The following is a 21,235-nucleotide window of genomic DNA, read 5'->3' on the forward strand; positions in this document are numbered from 1 at the left end:
AACTTGTCCCATCCAGTGATTGATACCGTACAACGATCAATGAGCAGAGACCCAGTAATGCTAGAAACTCCAGAAAGTGGTCTTCAGCCCCAGTAGCAGTTCTCAGCTCTGCTTGATATGTCGCGACTCTCTATACTTTCTCGCGAGTGAGGTCATACCGAGCATATAGCCAATGATAAGATCCCTGATGCTATCCCAGCCGAACTTTGTACCCATCCAGCCGATGGAAACCTGCCCACCAACCCACATAGTTGTCGTTGGCCGACTGCTCAGAGCGTTATTTACTACCTTCTTCGCATATACCTCTGGCGTCATGGTCTGCAGGCTGCTGGCAGTGTGGCCGGCGACCGCTTTTTCGATGTCGTCCGCAATAGGTGCATATATACTGTTCTCAGGAAGCTTCTGGCCAGCGCTGTTGCCGTAGAACTTGGTGGAAATACCGCCTGTGACGATATGTAGAACCTCGATTCCAATGGGCTTGAGCTCCATGCGCAAGGTGTCGTTGAGCATGGCTAAGGCGCCCTTGGAGGCGTTATCTATGCACAATGTCAGTATAACCATCATCAATAGAACCAGAATGGAGCAGTCGCACAAATGCCTTGCCAAGGAACGTTTACACGCGAGACAACAGAGCCGATATTGACAACACGCGGCCTGCTACCCTGAGCGGCCGCTTCAACGAGAAGCGGCGCAAACGCCTGAGTGACGGCCAGCAAGCCCCAGAGGTTGACCTCAAACAGTTTTCGTGCCTCGTCCAGGTCCGCATCCAGCAGTGACATCTGGTAACCTCCGCCGGCATTGTTGACCAGGATGTCCAGCGTCCCGCCAGTCAGCTTGGAAACAGCCGCTACAGCATCTCTAATCGAAGCCTGGTCCACCACGTCGACCTGGATGATTTCTAGCCCAGCGTCGTGTAGATGCTGCACTTTGCTCAGGTTGCGGGCTGTTGCGAAAACTCGTAGGCCCCTGCGGTGGAATTCTTGCGCCAAGGCGAAGCCAATGCCGCCTTCACTGCAGCCCGTGATGAGTACTGAAAGCTTCTGTACGTCTGCCATGATGACCGTCGTTTTTCAGATTGCAACATAAGGATGGAATGAAGCAAAAAGGTTCTATTTATTACACCCCCCTTTTACGCTTCGCGCAACTCCCGAATCTCGCACGAGAATCATTGCACGAAGTGCGACAACATATGTCTTCGGGAACGTCCCCAATCAGGTTAAGAGATCCGCTGCGATAATGTAGACTAGCACCCGCGCGTCTGAGTCTATACCTGTCTAGTTCATCTAGAGCAGATCTGGGCTCGTTTGAGATTTGTTACCACCGAAAGGGGAGCTGTTCCGTTCCATCGATCCACATTGGTGAATCTTTTCGTGTTCTGTATCCAGTTCCTCTTCGATGATGTCGAGCAATTCGAGCCTGTGGGGGAGCGGGATGCCGGTAATGCTGGCAAAGTCATTGGGTTATTGGCACCAAACGCATGGATTGGTGGGATTCGCATCTAACTTAACTTAATCTTGGTGAATGAAATACAGCCTATTCAGTGGTCAATCCCAGAGGTCGCCAAGCATATGGGCTGATGGTTAGCACCAACAGAAACTTGTAATTACGTGGTAAAGAGCACAAGAAGTTTTCTTGTGCATCTTATATAATGGTGCTAGTGGTTCACGGTCAAGGGGTTCAGACGGGACATTCTCGAGTCTGCCTCTTTGAAAATGGAGTTTGTCTGTCCCACTTGAGCTACTGGCAGACGTTCACTAAGATCTCCAGGGACATTATTTTATTTATTTTATTTAAATTTTTTTAAAATTTTTATTTTAGTAACATATCAAATCTTTGAACGCCGCGGATCAGTACTTAAGTCCTTTTTGCTTGCACGTCTGAACATTCATGCGCCATTGGCATATTCGCGTTCTGATTGGTCTAGGTCTTGGCCTGTATTCAAGCGACGACTTTGATGGTCGAGCGTTCTAGCGTTCCAAAGATTCTTCAGGCACATTTCTCCTAGCCAGCGCTATCCGGGTCGAGAATCCGACACTAATTAAAGGAGAGCACAGGCGATTACAATCCACCGTTTGTCTGTAGCGAGAACATGAAACGAGCCGGCGCGAGTATACTTCAACGGTCGAGTCCAAGTTAAGCGCCTAAGTTGAGAGTTGTCGAGGTTGTGTCAAGTGGCACTAAGCTTTTGTTACAGTAAGATACTGTTGCTAAGTCGACAAGATCACGGGATATCCCAGCAAGCACACGTCAGTCAATCTGCAATGTTGATCGCTGGCTGCCTCCCTTGAGAGTCTCGACCATGCACTTTTTTGAAACTCGCATCACAACGAGATGCCATTTTCGCATTTCGTACCATGTCCTGATGTTCCTCGCCAGTCAGAGCCACTTGCCTTTAAGGCTTGCCAGATTTGACAGCGACCCTTGCAGATCATCTCCGAACAAAGCGACTCTGACAGGGTATCGTGCATGAGCACCGCCACTTCTTCAAGGGTCCAGCCCAAGCCGGCTTGCCGGATTCCAAGTCTGAACCTTGTTGCTTCCCAGTTTCGCTGGCGCTTGACTGACTTTGTCATGGTCACACTCGCCACAGCTGACGGTTCTACTCGCATACAAGGCCCGTCGGCAAGCCACAATGGTCCCTGAATCAATCTCCAGACACTTTATTATTTACATACAGCAAGATACATAGCAGTGGATGCGCCGAGTTTTCCCCTGTCGTATTTACTCGACTTGCGCGCGGGTCTTTTTTTTCTGCGACTCTACTGCGAATGTAAATGTCTTCAACGGTGTGTGTGTGATAACGTACTATGGCTGCTGCGGTTGAGGAAACATCTGCCACTGGCGCTTCTCCAAGTGAGGAAATCAAGCCATACCAAATTCATGTGAGTCTTACCGAAATTCGGTTCAATAGACTGTCGATCTTCCGCAATGTTGTGGCTGACGCGCCCGCGACCAATTCCAGGTCTCATCACGATATCTCAACCTCACAAAAGAGAAACTCGAGATCACACGACTGCCTCATGAGCTTTCAAGCCCGAGATCAGAAGATTGGTGGGAGCCTAAGCCTCAGATTGAGCCTTTGATTGACTTCTGGTAAGCTCGTCGCAAGTCATGCAACTTGGTCCGGATAAGGTGTGGCTAACAGAATTCACAGGCTTGAAGAGTACTCATGGCGCTCACACGAGGCTGAGCTCAACGCTCAATTACCACAGTTCCGCACTGGCTTCTCGATACCACAAAGTGAAGCCCCCATCAGACTGCATTTCATTCACATTTGTTCTACTCATTCTAATGCACTACCTCTTCTTATGATACCCCCTTTTCCTTTCACAAACTTGTCTTTTGGGCATATTATTAAAGCTTTTACGGATCCTGAGGATGTCGCTACTAATCAACCTTTCCATTTGGTTATTCCATCACTCCCTGGTCTCGGCTTCAGCGATGCGCTGCCAAACAACACGCCGGTTATCTCAACTTCTGGGGACATGCTTGATTCTCTGATGGCACGATTAAACTACCCACGCTATCTTGCGACCAATATGGGTTCAGGGTCAGGTTCGCCTGCTGAGATTGACTGGCAGCTCGCCAACTATTTAGCGATTCATCACCTGGATTCCTGTCTAGGAGTTCATTTTATTTCACCACCGCTAGCACAACCCAAGTTGCAGGAGGCACCACTGGAATGGGCGAAATGGTCTCTCGCCAGTCTGCTCAAACTGCCGATGCTAGGTTATCTGAAAGAAGACTTTTCCGCGCTTGAGAGGAGTCGTCCGTCTACGAAAGCGAAGGCAACTGCTATGTCAGCTCAGTTTGGCTTAAATCAGTTGGGTCTGCGGGAACCAAACACACTTGCGTATGCCCTCTGCGATTCGCCGACTGGCCTACTCGTCTTTGCACTTAAGAGCTTGCGGTTGTTGGGCCCGAAACGCGAGTTCACGCAAACAGAACTTATCACTTTTACACAACTGGCCTGGTTGCCCGGCCCCGAAGCCGCAATGCGCTTCTGGGCATACTGCTTGCAACATCCAGAAACATGCATCCTTCCCAAGAAGGCTGTATCACGACCGAAGATCGCTATCACTGTGTTTCTCGGTGACGAACCAGATGTGGCTGAGGTCCAACCTGCACATCAGGTCGGCGACGCTGAAGCACAACCACAAAAGCAGGTGCAACCTGAAGGAAAGGACGGTTACGCCTGTCCCAGCTGGGCGAACGCCAAATACCACGTCGTTCATGCTCACAGGGCTAGCGGCAAATCTGGGCTGCTTGCGTGGGAAAGACCTGAGCTGGTCTTGGCCGGTGTTCAAGGGCTAGCGAGAGAAGTTTTAAGACTCGACTCGAGGCTCCAGCCTTCTGCTGTGCCCGAAACGGTGCCGTTGCAACAAGTAGTGGCAGGTACAAGTGGCGCCGCAGAACATGCGAACGATGCGGGGCCAACGACTGGGTCAACGGAAGCGGCATCGTCAATCCCTGAGACGAGATTACAGCCCCCGACTCCTGGCCCAGGTGCTCTCACAGATGCTCTCCTAGCCCCTATACCCGAAGAACGAGGGCAACCCCACCGAGAGATCAGTGAGGAGACGCGAGTAGCATCGGACGCTGAGGAGCAAGAGGCGCATTTAAAAGCGAAGAGCGATGATACCTTAGCTGGAACGAGCCCTCATGTGAAACCTCTCGACTCACCTAGTCACGTTTCTTGATGATGAATGGCATGAGATTAGGATGATGGAGATATGGACGAAAGCGCCCGGAACATTCACCGGGCGGTACTCTGCAATCTAATGCGCATACATACGATACCCAGAATTAACAATAATCTGATAATAGTTTTTGTGTACAACATGTGTAGTTCTCCGATCGTTACCAACTTGTGTAAAACATATCATTCTTACATCCCCACTGGTGCACCACACTTCTACAAGGCTCGCGGCGTCTCATCACCTTTCTCTTGCATCGCTGCCTGCCGACGCCAACTCACGGCCAAACTGGCCCACAAGACGATTATGATGAGGGGTTTATAGGCGCGATGCTAGCCGACTGTGCCACAGAGGGGTATACAGGGGCATAAGTGAAAGCTTAGTGCTCACGCAGCACTTTGTAATCTTTGAGGTTTCAATCGTTCTCTTGCTGCATGTTTGCATGCCAAGGTGATACTATATCCGCTTGGACTCCCTTGTTCTATTCACTGCTTTTATCCCTTCTACGTAGCCTATTCTTACTTCAAGCCCATTACAGAGCTTGGGACTTCCAACTTTTGAACAATAGAAGTATTTGCCAGGTCACGTAAGCCAATATGGATAATGTTTTCCGGGAGATCAAAAATGGAAATCTCAGTGGGGTGAAAAAAGCCGCCGAAGCAGGAACCTTACTCGGCGAGTATTCGGCGGCTGGATTAACACCTCTTGGAGCAGCGATCCTCCATAAGAGAGCTGATATTGTGAAATGCCTACTTGAAGCAGGCGCCGACATCCAGCTGGGGTACAAATCAGAAAGCTGCCAGGACAAGGATAAGCTCCAGCCCAACTGGCCTGAAGTATCCCCTCCGATCCACTGCGCGGCAGCCTCAGGCGCGGCAGACCTGGTTCGTATACTGGTTGACCATGGTGCTGATGTGAACGACCCCAGCGGTCTTGACTACGGCGCGGAGATTCTCCCCCTCTTCGCGGCTACGGGGCACGCAACCCAGGCGCTGATTGAGCTCGGTGCGGATGTGAGTCGGATGAACGCTGTGAGGTTCACTCCGCTGGTGCACGCGATAGCAAGGGAGGATGTACACTCTGCCAGGCTACTCGTGGAGCACGGCGCCGATGTGGAGATCGAGCGAATGGCAAAATATAGGATCAGGATTGCCTCCTCCGGTGATGCCAAGGATTCGGGCGAGCAGGTCGTTCAGGGCACTTCTTCGCCCTTGATGGTGGCGGGTCATCAGGGACGTCTCAGGCATACGTCGGCCCAGATGATCGAGATACTGGCCGCGGGTGGAGCGGACGTTAATAGGCGGTACTTGATCAAGAGCGCCGCAGGTGATGTCAGTTTCGCTCTACTGTCACTGATTTGTTGCTCTCGTGTCCCGATCCCGAAATTGAAGGGTCAATATGCTACGGATCTTCTCTATGGTGAGAAAGAAGTGGCAACGATCAGGGCGCTCATTGCGGCTGGTGCAGACGTCACGGACCCTCCAGTTCTTGGTTATGTCTGTGAGGGAGAGATGCCTTTCTCAGATTTCAGGCCACGGCTCGAAGTACTCAAGTTGCTAATTCAGCATGGCGCGCTGGCCAATTCCTCAGCGGGTATTGCTGCTCAGACCGCACTGTTGAAGTCGTTTAGGAAAGAAGCGGAAGCCGAGCTCCAATTCCAGGATATGGCACAGGCACTGGCAGAGGCGGGAGCCTACTGGGATGTACCAGAAGACCTTGATCAGGCTGTCATGCCTAAGTACCTCAACAGGAGACTGCATAACGGGTCCAATTGAGGGCCAGTTTGATGAGGTGCTAATCACAAAATATAGATAGAGCTCGGCCTATCTGTTCGTTGTACGAGTACAAACATGAACATATCTGTACTGCGAACCAAAAATCAATGTTCAAACGTTGCAAAACAAAAACCAACACTGCGTTGCCATACATCTACAGAACGTATCCAAAACCCAAAACATCAGTCCACTTCATACTGGAAATATCGGAGTTCAGTGACAGCTTCGAAAATAAATTGCAGCCACTACCAAGGGCACAATGTTCAAAATGGCGAAAACGGTTTGACATTCTCTAGTCTTGGGTCTCCCCGCAGGGGGGCAAAGTGCTGATATGCTGCACGGCCATAGTAATCGTGCGGGTTTGCGGGCGGATATTGGTCTTGCGGCTCCATGGCACCAACGCAACGTCAAGGATGACGGGGTGCGAGAAATGTAAGAGAGCTGTGGTACCCTTCTGGGGCTGTTAATTGACTGGATTGGTCATGGTACAGCCCAGTGGTAGCCCAAGACTTTGAGGGCTCATAGTATTCGGCAAGAAATCGTGGGTCGGGCGTTGTTTGAAGCTTGGCAGCAACTTCAGGTGTGTAGAAATGACCGCCTGGATGGAATCGAAAGGGTGGAGATATTGATATTATTTAGAGAATCAGCAAAAGTCCAATGAGAAGTCAGCGCGAAAAACTGGTTCAAGAGTATCGATAGCATGCAGTAGTGAGATGGAACTGCGTTTTAACTATCGTTATTATCATAAGTACGTATAACCCTCTGCATTACGACTCGGGTATGCTGTTGACAGGTTGTCTTGAGAACTGCTTGTTCTTTCAACTAGCATTTATTTCATCCGTGCAAGCTGCATGCTAACAAATGTAGTCGGTTGTGTGGTTGTAGGAGCCTGATATGCTTCCGCTTTGTCTCGTATCTTGGTCGTCAAATCTGCCTTCCTACATAAAATGCGTTTCTGCCTCCCAGGTGCCTATATATATTGTTTACTTCACCCCAAAGACATCCATACGTTCAACGGCAATGCGGAATCCTGCTCAGGACCATTCCATCCGTGGGCACATTGCAGCTCTATCGGAACCCGACAACGACATGAGCTACTCGATTGCCATACATCATAACACGTACGTGCGGCTTATCTTTTGGACGGCTGACTACTGTATGATCATATTCTGAGGGACCCACAGTTGAGGTGGGCGCCAGATTTAGGGGGTAAGGGTGAGCACTCCGTGGGAACTCCAGTGCATTCGCCGCTGTAACTTGGAGTGCACTGTGCTGTGCCGATAAGATAAGAGCTTTTCGTGGCTTGATAGCGCGCTACTGTGCATGAGCAACGCCAGAACTTTCGACTCGGAATAGCTTCGCTCGAATGCAATCCTCAAGAATATAACCGTCAATCGCATGAATGGGTGGCAGTCTACGTCTGACATCTCTTCCCATGCGACCATGCCTTCACACATTGCGCCAATGCCGACCTTATAGCACCGGCTTCAGGTCAAGTTGGCGCCTTTCTGGCCGTCACCATGACCTGAGCACATCGCCGCCGCAGCTACAACTTGCAGCTCTTTGCGCGCATCGTACCGCGGCGCCTCTTGTGTCTAGGCACTATGCGAGTACGAAAGCAGTTGTCGGCGACCTTGAACGCCGGATAGCTGCGATACCCATCTCCCGATTTCGAAACTTCTGCATCGTAGCACACATTGACCACGGCAAATCCACACTCAGCGACCGACTCCTTGAGATCACCGGCACGATTTCCTCTTCCGCCGGCAACAAGCAGATCCTGGATACCCTCGAGGTCGAGCGGGAGCGCGGCATCACCGTCAAAGCGCAGACCTGTACGATGATCTACAACCACAACGGGGAGGACTATCTGCTGCATCTAGTCGACACCCCTGGGCACGTCGACTTCCGTGCTGAGGTTACGAGGTCCTATGCAAGCTGTGGCGGCGCACTGTTGCTTGTCGATGCCAGTCAAGGCATCCAGGCCCAGACTGTGGCCAACTTCTACCTGGCTTTCGCAGAGGGACTAAAGATCCTGCCTGTCGTCAACAAGATCGACATGAATGCCGCAGACGTACCAAGAGTGCTTGAGCAACTCCAGTCGACCTTCGAAATCGATTCCAGCAAGGCCATTGGCGTCAGCGCCAAGACAGGCCTAAATGTCAAGCAGCTTTTGCCAGCTATCGTCGAGAACATCCCAGGACCCGTTGGGGACGAGACGAAGCCACTGAGGGTCTTACTGGTCGACTCCTGGTACGATAGCTTCAGAGGCGTCATTTGCCTCGTTCGTGTCTTTGATGGTACCGTCAGGCCTGGAGACAATCTCGTTAGTTTCGCCACGGGGACCAGGTACACGGTTGGAGAAGTAGGCATCAGGTATCCCATCCAGACGCCTCAGACAGTTCTCAGGGCTGGCCAGGTCGGCTACATCTTCTTCAATCCCGGCATGAAGAGGATCAAGGACGCCAAGATTGGCGATACTTTCACCACGGTGGGGTCCGAAGCTACGGTTGAGCCTTACCCCGGCTTTGAAGAGCCGAAGCCCATGGTCTTCGTCGCTGCTTTCCCCACCGATCCCGCAGACTACCAGCGTCTTGCTGACGATATCGGCCAGTTGGTGCTCAACGACCGTAGTGTCACCTTGATGAAGGACCATTCCGATGCTTTGGGGGCCGGTTGGCGCCTGGGCTTCCTTGGCAGTCTTCACTGTTCCGTTTTCCAAGACCGTCTGCGCCAGGAGCACGGAGCCAGCATCATCATCACTGAACCAGCCGTTCGATCGAAAGTGCAGTGGCAGGATGGCACTGAGACCGTAATTACGAATCCGAATGAGTTTCCGGAAGCTGAAAGCAACCCAAAAGTCCGAGGTGCCACCTTCTTCGAGCCCTTCGTCCTTGCCACACTCACATTGCCAGAAGAGTACCTTGGTCGCGCGATTGAACTCTGTGAAGCTAGTCGCGGCGAGCAGGAAAGCATCGAGTTCTTCCATGGATCACAGGTCATCTTGAAGTACCGTATTCCCACGGCAGAACTCGTCGACGACATGTTCGGCAAGCTCAAGGGCGTGACGAAGGGTTATGCGACGCTTGACTACGAAGACGCTGGTTGGAAGAAGTCGCAGTTGGTGAAGATGCAGCTCCTGGTCAACAAGGAGCCCGTGGATGCCATCAGCCGAGTCGTGCACGCGTCTCAAGTTGAACGGCTAGGGAGGCAATGGGTCACCAAATTCAAAGAGCATGTTCAAAGACAAATGTTTGAAGTCATTATCCAGGCCGCTGTTGGTAAAAAGATCATCGCCCGAGAGACCTTGAAGGCGTTTAGAAAAGATGTCCTGGCCAAGTTGCATGCCAGTGACATCACGAGAAGGAAGAAGCTGCTCGAAAAGCAGAAAGCTGGCCGTAAGCGCCTTCGTGCTGTGGGCAATGTTGTCATTGAACAGGAAGCCTTCCAACGCTTTCTATCTAAATAAGGTGACAAAATCACATGTAGCATATGTAAAATAGAGATATTTGCAAAAACTTAATACCGCGTTGCATTGGACCAGATGTTTCTCAATTGTTCGAGATTGGTAGGAGATGGCAGATCACTTTGGACAACGCCCGACATATAACTAACGATACTGGCAAAACAAAGAGGACAACCCTGTATCACGATATCGCCCGTGGTCGAATTCGAGCAGTCCATCAAAAAGCCTCACCCGGCCGTCTTACCAGACCGAGAAATGTGCCTGCGTATTCACCATGCCAAGGACTTTGAAGACCACATCTGACCCTTTCCGCAAGCCTTGGGCCTACTGCCGTCGGTAGGATGACAAACACACTCCGACCCACAGCAGAGCCTGGAATACCAATAATGTTTGTCCTTTGTTTCACTGCATGTTAGCAATCCCCGAAGAACCTCAAGTCTCAGCCATCTTCTCGTATTCCATCACCCTCACAGAGGTATTCTCAAAACGTTGTACGATTTCCAAGTCGGCCGACTTTACGTAATCTACGTGCGTAGTGCATAGCAAGTCGTTTTATAAGGAGGTTGCAGGGATGTCGGTTTTCGCAGGCATAGCTTGCGGCAGTTTGGTTGCCGTATGGCCATTTTGGGCCCAGAGCGTGTGATTTACACCAATCCCATCGCGGCGGCTGCTCGGTCCCACAAATGTGTATATACTCGATACAACACCAGAGCCGCCGTTTAAATACGCACCCCACATATCACCTCTATTACGAACGCTGAGTTCAGTAACCAGGAGGCAAGAATGCGACATCACTTTCGACTTCGACCGCCGAGAACACGGCATTAGTTGGTACATAAGAGTGCTACTAACCCAGTGCTTGGGTTCGTGTTGAGACCACATCCGCCAAAGTATCGTCAAGACCCAAGGTTGCCTTTACAAGAGTCCGAGCCACTCACAGCGCCCTTCAAAATGCATATCTCTTCGATTCTACCGTGCATGGCTCTCGCCGTCAGCCAGGCCACGGCGGCCACCGTGCACATATGCGGCGACTCGACAATGGCCAAGGGCGGCGGCGGCTCCGGCACGCAGGGGTGGGGCCAGTACCTGCAGTACTCGCTGCCCTCGAGCACTTTCACCGTGCAGAACGACGCCATCGCCGGCCGCAGCGCGCGCTCATACACGCGCGAGGGCCGCTTCCAGGCCGTCGCCGACCAGCTCAAGTCCGGCGACTGGGTCGTCATCGAGTTCGGCCACAACGACGGCGGCAGCCTGTCGCCGACCGACAATGGCCGCTCCGACTGCTATGGCGACGGGTCCCAGACTTGCCAGACCACTTACAATGGTGCTGCCGAGACGGTCCTCACGTATCCGGCTTACTACGAGAACGCGGCTAAGTTGTTCGTGGCCAAGGGCGCTAAGGTCATCATGAGCTCGGCCACGCCGAACAATATCTGTGAGAGCGGTACCTGCAGTTGGAGTGCGAGCCGGTTTGACTACTATGCATGGTAAGTCTCATAGATTTGGAGCAATTTCGGACCGTTCAGATGCTAACCAAACCCTTAGGTATGCTGCTTCCGTAGCCGGCGGAACAGCGAAAGGTGTCTACCACGTACCTCACGGCACTTATGCGGCCCAAGTGATGAAGAACTTGGGAGCTTCGACCGTCAACGCCAACTATCCCAACGACCATACGCACACAGGTCCGTACATGGCGGATATAATGGCGAGGGCGTTCGCTTTGGGACTGAAGTGCGGTACGAGCGCTTTGGGAGCTGCCATCACGAACTCGACTAGCTCCATGACTTCGACGGTCCTGGGGCCGTGTATCACTTACAATAGTACTGTTCCCATTTGAGGAGGGTCAATAGATGCAACTAAGATAATAGATATCAACCAATTTAATCAACTTACAAGTCAAAGTCAAGAACGGTCCCCCAACTTCGGCTTCTTAGCCAGCACGTGTATCAGACTACCGAGGATGTCTGGGCAGCAATTTTGCCTTCTTCGCCACATCATAGCCCGGAGTCCGCCTATTGCTAGACTACGGGCCAAGCCCAGACCAAAGCGGAATTCCAATAGCAGTATACCAATCAAAGATCTGTGTTGTTTTTTAATTAGTACCACTCCATAGATAGTGATTCCAACCAATTAGATTCTACGTACACAGAGGACGAGAACTGTAAATACTATATGGGGACACAGCATGGTCGGTAGTATGTTAGATTTCCTCAACACCGGCATTGTGGCCTGGGTGAAATAGGCGGCAAAGAAGAGGTGCAAACTGTGTGGTGAGCATGCTCAGCTGGTCTCTGAAATCAAGGAGATGAATAAGAAACGCCATCGGAGAAGATTTTCTGAGCTTTCAAAGGAGACTTTTCCGTGGAACTTGAGCACCTTGTTGCAATTTCTTATAACGTTCTCGTCAGATTTGCTGAAAGAAAGCAGCCTAAGCTTATACCGATGATAAAAAACGATCCATCTCTTTTCAGAGAGCAACAAGCTCATCAATAACAAACGTTCAAGCCAAGACATGTCGTGGTCCGCAATACTCACTCCCTTAGAATGGCTTCGCAGGTCTTCTCGAGCTCGCTCCTCGGGCTATTGGGCTATGCTTGCGTCACCATCTACTGGGCTCATCATAATATTTTATCATGTCAGCGTTGCTGTTCATTGCCTCCTCATGCTGCACATTTGCCAGCCCTTAAGCTGCAAACGAGAATTTGGCCGTCGAAGTTCTTGCTTGTGCCGTCACCACGGCTGCTGAATAAAGAGTTGATAGGTTGAATTATCTCTTGCTCATCTATAGGCTTGAAGCTCTTTATACGTCATTTCTCATCACCATCGCTGTGACGACTTTGCTATCCTTGCGAAGACTCTCCGTGAAACGTTTGGTAAGCGATGTCTGGACTCTGGTTGTCTCTTGAGAATTTCTTTTTGTGGTGTCAGGCCTTGATTCCGGTAGTGTTCATCGCTTTGTTCTCAATACGTCTCGATGAAAAACCGGAAGGCAGGTCGCCTAACAACATTCTTTGACTTTGTTAGTGATCTCGTTCCAAGCGACATTGACATTGCGGTTGCAGCATGACGACGAAATTCTAGCGTGCACTTAACTGTGTCCTGGTTTTCATATAGCCTAGAGCGTCTTCTGTTACGCATGTATCTCCATGAACCTTGTCTGACCATGGTGTTTCTGGTAGGCGACATCAGTCTGCTCGAGGGCTGTTTCCTTCACATTATTATCTTGACTAGGTCAAACTGCGTGGCATCTCTTCGCAAGCGATGGCGATATCTCTCTTGGATACTGAAGCTGGTTTTAGAGGTGACTAGCTCGATGTATACCAATTTGATAGTGATAGTCAGAAGCTTACCGAGGATTTCTCCGATACATTTATTAGGCATGATGGATGAGTATGATGGCAACTAGTAGACGCATAAAAGTGATGTTTCATACAAAGATATTGGAAGAAGCAATAAATAATAGCTTGAGATTCTATGGAGAAGACCTAAAGAAGCACGAAGTGAGAGTAAGAAGAAGGCAAAAAGAAAAAGAAAAACAATTGGGTATCTTGGTCAACTCGTGGGGGTCGTACTTACTTGAGAAATTATGCCATATGCCATTATTATATCATTTTGTAGATGTTCTTCCTAGATCATGAAGGAACTGGATTATCCATTAGTGACATGGGGTAGGGAGCCAGTTGATGGTGACATGGGGAAAGCACGGGTTGTGTGAGCCCAGCTCCGACGTGGGTTTTCTGGGTTTTCGGGTTTTTTTTGGGATTTTGTTTTTTTCCTGCTTGAACTGTTAACCTCTAGATCTTAAAGTTCGGCGATCTTCTGAATTGACCAGGACACCCAATTGTTGAAAGACAGCTTAAGTAAATTACACTGTAAGGCTTTCACCCTTGCCAAATAACCATTGTTCCGGTCATTCAAACCTCGGAGCTCATGCAAACTGCATCAACTTTGTTTGCTTCCATCTCAACACTTGCAGTCTCATTCATTCACACCGTCTTCACATAACATAGTTACAGCATACTGGCATGGTTCATAAAACCCTCCATGCCGTCCACATTCATGAACTCATTCAAGTTTCCAGCCACTGTAACACTCCACACCTCGACGACGTTAGGATTATAGAAACTAGCTCCCTGTTCCAGAAATCCACCTCTGTGCATTTATTTAGCCTAGTAAAAGCGTCGTGGTGATCAAGATGATTTTGTTATCAACTAGGAATGTGTGACCCGTCAGTGTGCATTCAAATTCATACCAACAATCATATACATATTGATACATGTTAGAGAAAAGTCAAATGAATACACCTTGGTCTTGTAGTGCTATGCCGTTTCAAGCACAAAGGCAAATAATAATACGAGGACCATGGTGCATACACTAGTTATCATGGTTGGGCGAAGTTACTAAACCCTGCTTACGAATAAAACTGCGATGAAGTAAGCTCTACAACATAAAATGTAGAAGAGGCCCAGTCGAGTTCAGGTTTCATGGACTACTTGCTCCTAGTTGGTGTATTTAAATACTCCAAGCTTTCCTCAGGGTGTTCCATAACAGTATGTAGCTCGATGACGAGAATGACATCGGATCCCATGGTTCTTTGCGATGTTTGGGACTCCAGTTACACTACGCCGATTCAGATTGCGCAAACCCTAGAGAGGCCGAACGATTCCATCACCCATAGCCGGAGAGACGTAATCACCCAGACTCAGTACTTCAAACGCCTACACACCACACAGAGTCGTGCGCTATCTCTCATCTAGTCTAGGTGCATGGAATACGATACACAAGGAGCCACTTGACAGAGCAGAGAACCGAGCGTCTTTAAACCATCGGCAATTTTGCTTTATCGTTCATCACCCTTCAAATCTTCCCCTTGATTCGGTTTTGGTATGATACGAGCAACCGCAAATCTTTTCGTCCACAATGGCTGCCGCCGTTCGAGCTACCTGCACCATCCCTTCCGCAGGCCTATCTGGCTGGCATGAATTCGACATGGAGGATGCCCAGGAGTTTCCCGTCTTCTTCAATATCGTACCAATACGTTGCCCTGAGTGCTAGGACTTCAAGTGTCTAGCTGACGACGATCCTCCGAGTCGGTGGCCGGACCTATTGTGCCGACTTCTCGTCACGCGACTGCCGAGACAGCCAAGAGGGCCGGGAACTTTTCTTCATGGAACGAAGGATGGGACAAGAAAATCATAGAAATTAATCCATATAGAAAGGCCGTAGTATAAATAACAGTGAATTTTCGCAAGACTTTTCCTCAGAAACGTCACGAGGATCCTTCCTCTGCACCACGAGCTGTCCGCGGTCTGTACATGGCATACTGCGGCGCGCCGAAAATCTCGTCTTCAAATACGTCTACAAATCCCAGTTTCCTATAGAGCCTGGCGCCTGCATGCGAAGCCAGCAGATAGATATCCTTGCCGTCCGCGTCCGCCTGGTCGATGCCCCACTGCGCCAGCAACGTGCCGATGCGTTGCCCCTGAAAGTCCGGATCCACGGCAACTGAGTTGGGCCCTGGGAAAATTCAATGTTAGCATGTGTTTTTTGCTACCTAGATACGTTGGGGGAAAAGAAAACACCCAGGTTGATGAGTACAGGACGAACGAGTGAATACGTACACCACATATCCTTCATGGCTTCCTCCCCCAGCTCCTTCCCCAGGGCATCCTCCAGCACCTTGACGCCCGCCACATGGTCCCGCATGGCCTGCCTGTCCATGGCAGCTGGGAGTTTTTTCAACCTCTCCTCCAAGCTCTCAGGCGGAGGCTTCTTGCTGCTGTCGCCATCATCATCGGTCTCCGCCGGCACGGGCTCGGGCGCCAGCCACTCGGCGCACCCGACCATCAGCTCCTCTCCCGACACCGGATCCTGCCGCACGGCGACGATGCAGTGCGCCCAGGGTTTGCTTCCGTCCAGGAGCTTCTCGATGCGAGCGCCTCTCCATACTAGGTGGTCCCCGGGTCCCGGGAGTACTTTGAGGTGGCTGAGGTGTTGGGGCCAGAAGGCCGCGTGCACCTGGTTTGTCCCGAAGGCGCGGTAGAGGATTTGGGTCATGGCGGGTACGTCCTGTTTGGTGGCTGCGCGGATGCGAAAGGGGCTTGTTTCCGCCATCTTGTGTAAGTTGGTAAGTTTGTGGTGATGAGGTTAACCTTTCGATTTGATCTTCAAGCAGGACGGGTGAAAAGATTGAATGCACAGCAACGTCTTCAAGCAGGACGGGTGAAAAGATTGAATGCACAGCAACATCTTCTACGCGGGTATCAAGGCCACGAATATTGTTTAAATAAGATATGTAGTACTGATGACACTTACAAGTATTACGAGGCGTTCCACGAGTACAACTTACAGAATTCGCAAGCTACGTATGATCTGAGGTTCAAATTGACGAATGATATGATCAATATGCAGGTAGCAATCTCTGCAGACTGACATAAGACAAACAAGAGTCATACATGCCTACTCCGGAGTTCAAACTCCCCTGCGCGACTTGCGAATCAAATGACGACACCCACCAGGGGCACAACTGAACAGAGTGAGTTTATGAGGTTCGACAGCAGTTCTGTGATCGTCTTCATGGTTGCCTTGCGCCAAAGCGGGTCCTGCTTATGGTCGAGTCCGGCCAATGCACCATCGGAGTTCGAAAGAAACGACGGCTCTAATCCGCTTATAGTGTGAATACTGGCCCATTGCGAACAACTCCGATTGCATGATTGATTGACTGATCGCATCTCTCGTGTAGGCTCGCAAGTAAATTCCAATGAGGTAGGTGCGCTTATACAGATTAATCTTTACATGCAACCTGTCATGGACCGTGCAAAAAGCTATTTCTGTGCTACCCAGAAATCGAACTAAGGGGCATATATTTCGAACCCATCGAGCGCTAGCTTTTAACAATGTGTACCTCAAGGACAAAATTTGCCAATGTTAGCAATAATGTTTTCTTTCGAGGGCCATGTTGGTGAAGAGATGGTTGTGATGATGACGACGTGGATTCAGAGGAACTTTTGAGATGTAGGGAATAAAAGTTAGGAGAGTGACGTGTTTGGGAAGCAAGTGAATGCTTATGAAGTTCAGAACTGTAGATCTGATCTTCCCCTATACTTGGTATCGCTTCTTAGTGACTTCACTATGCGCGCCATACCTGGCCATTGCCTCGCTCAGAGAATGAGGATTAAATCATGCTGTATCGACCTTTCAGCTGCCCATGTAGCCAGCCTCCTGCTCCTCGGTGCAAATGATGGGCGAACCAATTTTTGAAAGATTTCTTCGTGCGATATTCCGTTGAGCCCGAGATGAGATAACTGAGTGGAGTGTTTGCCGAGTCTATTCCGAGCGATATTGATACGTCCATCCTATGCGGCCTACTCATATGGTACTTTCCCAAAATCCAGAACGCCGGAAGTACACGACGGAATAAGAGGGGAGGTTTTCACACCCGAACCCAACTCTCATGATACCGTGCCATATGCAAATTTTCAACACATATCGTACACTTGTTCTCCATTCCCAGCACTAGTGGTATCGGCCCTGAGCGCGCTTCGGGGGTTCCAACTCGGCCAGGTTTTGTTGGACGCTCTGCTCCTTCTTGTATTCCTGCTCCAGAGCCTTCTGCATGTCGAAGTCGAGCTGGCGCTCCTTCTTGATGCGCTGTTGCTCCATGTCGCGGATGACGCCTTGGTGCATTGCCTGTGTGAGGCGCGAGGGATTAGCATGATTCTTCAGGCGGGACTTTGCAATGGACAGTTCCCAATCTGCCGAGGGGTAAAAGTTACATCTCCCTCCCACTTCTGCTGGAAGTGCACAAAGACAACGGTAGTGACGGCAAAGAGCGAAGTGCCCAGCAGGGTGAGCTTGGACTTGGTGGACATTCTGGCGGTCAGGTCTGAGAATCGGAAGATTGTTCTATGAGAGTTATTCAATTGTTATGATACCATCATTCGGGTCTTGACTATTGCTTCCGGTCGAGGCGCAACATACGATCTGCTAGAGGCAATCGCGACGATACTTTTTGAGAGCTCAGGTGGGGACTGAATTGACGTCGGTTGCTATCGATAGCGATTACATGCTGCTGTCGTACTGTAGGTGTGAGTGTTAGCTAACTTAGTGGAAGGGAGTTCCGCTCTGCGCTACTGCAAGTTTAGCCAAGCCAGATTCAGATAACTACAGATACAGCAGACGGATACAGTACATACAGAAGCCCGAAAGCCTGGGGGGGCGCTGCATGCGGTGCAGGCAGCTCGAGCCCCCCCCCCAGAAGCTCCACCCAGCCTGGCGGGCGGCTCAGCCAACGACATCACTGTGCTGCACTGGGAGCTTCCAACTTTGGTACGCAAGCTTAGCTACACATATCAACTCAACCGACGACGACCTCGACTATTACCTCTGCGATACGATCGAATTCGTCTTTTCCAGCTTTCCACCAGAACAGCCCTCACCTATCGCCACCTCCCCTTCCAATCCAAAATGGTGCGCAACGCTCTGATGGATCAGCATCGACCGAGGAGGAAGACCTAGCTAACAGGATATCTCGCAGTCTGCCCAGAACTCGCAGGGCATCAACACCCTGCTCGAAGTACGACGACTCCGGTTCTACTGCATTCCGGACCTTGAAAAGCTGACACCTCACTCTCAAAAATAGGCCGAGAAGAATGCCTCCAAGATTGTCCAACAAGGTGGGTTTGCACACAGACACCTCTAACTCCCCCCCTTCCCCATCCCATCCCAGCCCCGACCACCACCGCCGCCACCACATCTCATCGCCCAAGGCTGACTCCTCATCTTCCTTCCCCCAAAACAGCCAGAGAATACCGCACCAAGCGCGTGCGCGAGGCCCGCGACGAGGCCAAGAAGGAGATAGACGCGTACCGCAAGGAGAAGGAGGACGAGTTCAAGAAGTTCGAGTCGGAGCACGCCCAGGGCAACAAGCAGGCCGAGGACGAGGCCAGCAAGGAGGCCGACGCCAAGATCCAGGAGATCAAGGGCGCCGGCAAAAAGTCCCAGGAAAAGGTCGTCGCCGACCTGCTCAAGGCCGTCTTCGACGTCAAGCCCGTGCCGCCTACTACTGTCGCTGCATAGATTGTCGGCTATGACGGGCACGGGCAGCCCGAGAATGCGGTGCTGGACCACGAGAGCGACCGTCACAGATGTGATGATGGGACTTGGTAGCGATTCGACAGATACTGCCTATGCCTCTCAGGTGTGGAGGCTGATCAGCCAGGACAAGAGGAAAGGGGAGTATGGCATATCACGCTTGTCAACGTCATAATTAGAAACCAAGTCGTGACGTTTGTGTCAGTTAGCCCATTGGGCAAAATACGATATTTTTTTGGCATTTTTTCCTATCGTCTTATCTTTCTGACATGTGCTATTGCAGAAACTGGGCCAGCGTAGTGAGCATCTCACGGGTATCTTTGGTTTCCTGATCTTCAACGTCCATGCCCTCAATCTGCTCCTCAATCGTCTGCTTGACCACGGCCAATGTCTCATCCCGTTCTGCCAACAATGCCTTGATCTTCCTCCGGGCACCACCGTCCTCGGCTACCAACCAGGCCAACAGGACGTCGACGGTTTGTAACGAGAAGAGTCCTGCATCTAACCTGCGGGAGAACCATTCATCGGCCATCTCTTCTCTGTCTTGGGCATTCATCCGTGACTGCTCCGTACGGATCGTCTCGTCAACAGTGGCCACTCTTGATGCGTAGTCCCGCCGTAATTTGACCAGCTTGGTCGTCTTTTCATAGTCCTTCTCCACGAATTTGGCCAAGGTCCGTATCCTCTCCGCCGAGTCGGCCGGTAACGATCGCAGCATCGAGCTGAAGATGCTGACGAGGTGCTCCGAGGTCTGGTTGTCGTTCTTCTTCATGAATAGCGTGAACAGGTTCTTCAGCCCGCCCGCTTCGACGATCTTGGCGCATACTTCGGCGCCGGTTGGACCGCCCGCGGCGTGGTCTAACAATCGGAGGGAGGCGATTTTGCTCATCTTGCCCTCCTTCAGCATGATCAGGCACAGCTCGATGCCTTCTGCCTCGATAAACTTGGACTTGCCCTCGGCCTCGTCCGCGATGCAGGTGAGCGCCTCGAACAGATTCTCCATGTACTCTTCCTCCTCGCCGCCCTTGTCGGGATCACGTTTTCGATATGGTGCTATCAGCTGCAGCATGATATCGACCGCGTCCAGCGCGGCCAGCTGCCTCCGGTTTTTCGAACTCGATTGCACCAGGATGGCCAAGATCTCGGCTGAGTACTGCTTGTTCTGGCTGACCACCCTTTCCTTGGCCTGCATCCTGTCAAGTAACCACTTCACCAGATTCTCCTGTCCTCCTATCCTTTCCGCCGTGGCTGTTCTCGAGCACAGATTCTCGCAGATGTTGAGCGCGTGGTAGACACCATTCCGGTCCACCTCCTCCTTCTCGTCCAGTCGCTCCATGTTACTGAACAGCAGTCCCAGCAGATCAGCATCCAGACACGCATCGACCAGGGCATTCCACTGCTCGTCCTCGGCCGGCACGTCCTCATCCGTGAGCTCGTTCAACAGCTCTAGGACATCGATGGCGATGTCGCTATTCTCGTGAGCCAGCAGCCCGACCAGACTAGCGGCACAGCCGAGCCTGGCGAACTCCCTGTACAGATCGGGGTGCTCGGCCAGGATGCTCAGCGCCTTGACGTCGGCGTCGAGGTCGGCCTCGCTCTCGATGAACCTGGCGGGCTGGTCCTCGAACCTCGCCCTCAGCTCGGCGTTCTTGGATATGTGCCGCTCGAAGTTGAGCGCCGTCTTGCGCAGCCAGGCCACGTCGATCTTCTCCTCCCGGAACTCCCCGAGCTGGTCGTCCGCCCCGTCCACGTAGTCCAGGATCTCGCGCTGCTGCGCGCTGATGCCGCCGCCGAAGAACCGGCCCCCCTCCTCATCGTCGCCGGCGTCCTCCTCCTCTTCTTCTCCTTCGTCGGCTGGTAGGCTAGGACCGTAATCACCTTCCTCATCGTCTTCGGGTGGTGGTACTGGTCCGGCTTCGGTGTCGTCGGCGTCTTCTGTGGGCCCGTCTTCTACCCGTGCATGTCTGCTGGAGCTTCCATTTGTGCGGGCGGATTTATATACTTGGTCTGAGAGTTGATAGCGTTAGTAGGTGCATCAGAGAGTAGGTTCCGATGAAGCTGTGGCTTACTTGGATCTCGAAGCGGTTCGAGCTTGCGTTTGTTCCCGCTTACGCCCTTTGGATTTGTTAACAATTGCTTCAATTGGCTGCAAGAAGCGACTGGACATACCTTGAACAGCTCGTCTATGCTTGTCATTGTGGTGG

General features: G+C 51.3%; 9 protein-coding genes across 9 annotated transcripts; 5 read left to right on the plus strand and 4 right to left on the minus strand.

Moving 5' to 3' along the window:
* Window positions 1-102: 102 nt before the first annotated feature.
* Window positions 103-1,055, minus strand: BKA67DRAFT_656512 (putative short-chain dehydrogenase/reductase; the record flags this gene model as incomplete). Its single annotated transcript, XM_046106954.1, has 2 exons — window positions 103-536; window positions 593-1,055. 2 exons carry the CDS (start codon window positions 1,053-1,055, stop codon window positions 103-105), a joined length of 897 nt encoding a protein of 298 aa, XP_045962547.1.
* Window positions 1,056-2,735: 1,680 nt separating this feature from the next.
* On the plus strand, window positions 2,736-4,846 carry BKA67DRAFT_557666 (Alpha/Beta hydrolase protein). Its single transcript, XM_046102279.1, has 3 exons — window positions 2,736-2,882; window positions 2,963-3,093; window positions 3,155-4,846. Exons 1-3 carry the CDS (start codon window positions 2,808-2,810, stop codon window positions 4,698-4,700), a joined length of 1,752 nt encoding a protein of 583 aa, XP_045962548.1. The 5' UTR covers window positions 2,736-2,807; the 3' UTR covers window positions 4,701-4,846.
* A 447-nt stretch (window positions 4,847-5,293) lies between these two features.
* BKA67DRAFT_656514 (ankyrin repeat-containing domain protein) lies at window positions 5,294-6,472 on the plus strand (the record flags this gene model as incomplete). The annotated part of the gene is made up of 1 exon (XM_046106955.1): window positions 5,294-6,472. The coding sequence occupies one exon, from the start codon at window positions 5,294-5,296 to the stop codon at window positions 6,470-6,472; it is 1,179 nt and encodes a 392-aa protein (XP_045962549.1).
* A 1,335-nt stretch (window positions 6,473-7,807) lies between these two features.
* On the plus strand, window positions 7,808-10,354 carry BKA67DRAFT_557670 (GTP-binding protein lepa). Its single transcript, XM_046102280.1, has one exon. It carries the CDS (start codon window positions 7,875-7,877, stop codon window positions 9,939-9,941), a length of 2,067 nt encoding a protein of 688 aa, XP_045962550.1. The 5' UTR covers window positions 7,808-7,874; the 3' UTR covers window positions 9,942-10,354.
* A 324-nt stretch (window positions 10,355-10,678) lies between these two features.
* On the plus strand, window positions 10,679-11,815 carry BKA67DRAFT_689469 (GDSL-like Lipase/Acylhydrolase). Its single transcript, XM_046109098.1, has 2 exons — window positions 10,679-11,425; window positions 11,484-11,815. The coding sequence occupies exons 1-2, from the start codon at window positions 10,890-10,892 to the stop codon at window positions 11,773-11,775; spliced, it is 828 nt and encodes a 275-aa protein (XP_045962551.1). The 5' UTR covers window positions 10,679-10,889; the 3' UTR covers window positions 11,776-11,815.
* Window positions 11,816-15,207: 3,392 nt separating this feature from the next.
* Window positions 15,208-16,052, minus strand: BKA67DRAFT_533475 (acyl-CoA N-acyltransferase; the record flags this gene model as incomplete). The annotated part of the gene is made up of 2 exons (XM_046099709.1): window positions 15,208-15,455; window positions 15,560-16,052. 2 exons carry the CDS (start codon window positions 16,050-16,052, stop codon window positions 15,208-15,210), a joined length of 741 nt encoding a protein of 246 aa, XP_045962552.1.
* A 1,401-nt stretch (window positions 16,053-17,453) lies between these two features.
* Window positions 17,454-17,809, minus strand: BKA67DRAFT_656518 (uncharacterized protein; the record flags this gene model as incomplete). The annotated part of the gene is made up of 2 exons (XM_046106956.1): window positions 17,454-17,627; window positions 17,714-17,809. The coding sequence occupies 2 exons, from the start codon at window positions 17,807-17,809 to the stop codon at window positions 17,454-17,456; spliced, it is 270 nt and encodes an 89-aa protein (XP_045962553.1).
* A 595-nt stretch (window positions 17,810-18,404) lies between these two features.
* BKA67DRAFT_591354 (V-type ATPase) lies at window positions 18,405-19,016 on the plus strand (the record flags this gene model as incomplete). The annotated part of the gene is made up of 4 exons (XM_046104704.1): window positions 18,405-18,407; window positions 18,475-18,513; window positions 18,580-18,613; window positions 18,739-19,016. The coding sequence occupies 4 exons, from the start codon at window positions 18,405-18,407 to the stop codon at window positions 19,014-19,016; spliced, it is 354 nt and encodes a 117-aa protein (XP_045962554.1).
* Window positions 19,017-19,305: 289 nt separating this feature from the next.
* BKA67DRAFT_513271 (Catenin-beta-like protein) lies at window positions 19,306-21,227 on the minus strand (the record flags this gene model as incomplete). The annotated part of the gene is made up of 2 exons (XM_046097553.1): window positions 19,306-21,038; window positions 21,101-21,227. The coding sequence occupies 2 exons, from the start codon at window positions 21,225-21,227 to the stop codon at window positions 19,306-19,308; spliced, it is 1,860 nt and encodes a 619-aa protein (XP_045962555.1).
* Between the last annotated feature and the right edge of the window lie 8 nt (window positions 21,228-21,235).

This window comes from Truncatella angustata (genome assembly GCF_020726525.1).
Source record: "Truncatella angustata strain MPI-SDFR-AT-0073 chromosome Unknown BKA67scaffold_2, whole genome shotgun sequence".
NCBI lineage: Eukaryota > Fungi > Ascomycota > Sordariomycetes > Amphisphaeriales > Sporocadaceae > Truncatella > Truncatella angustata.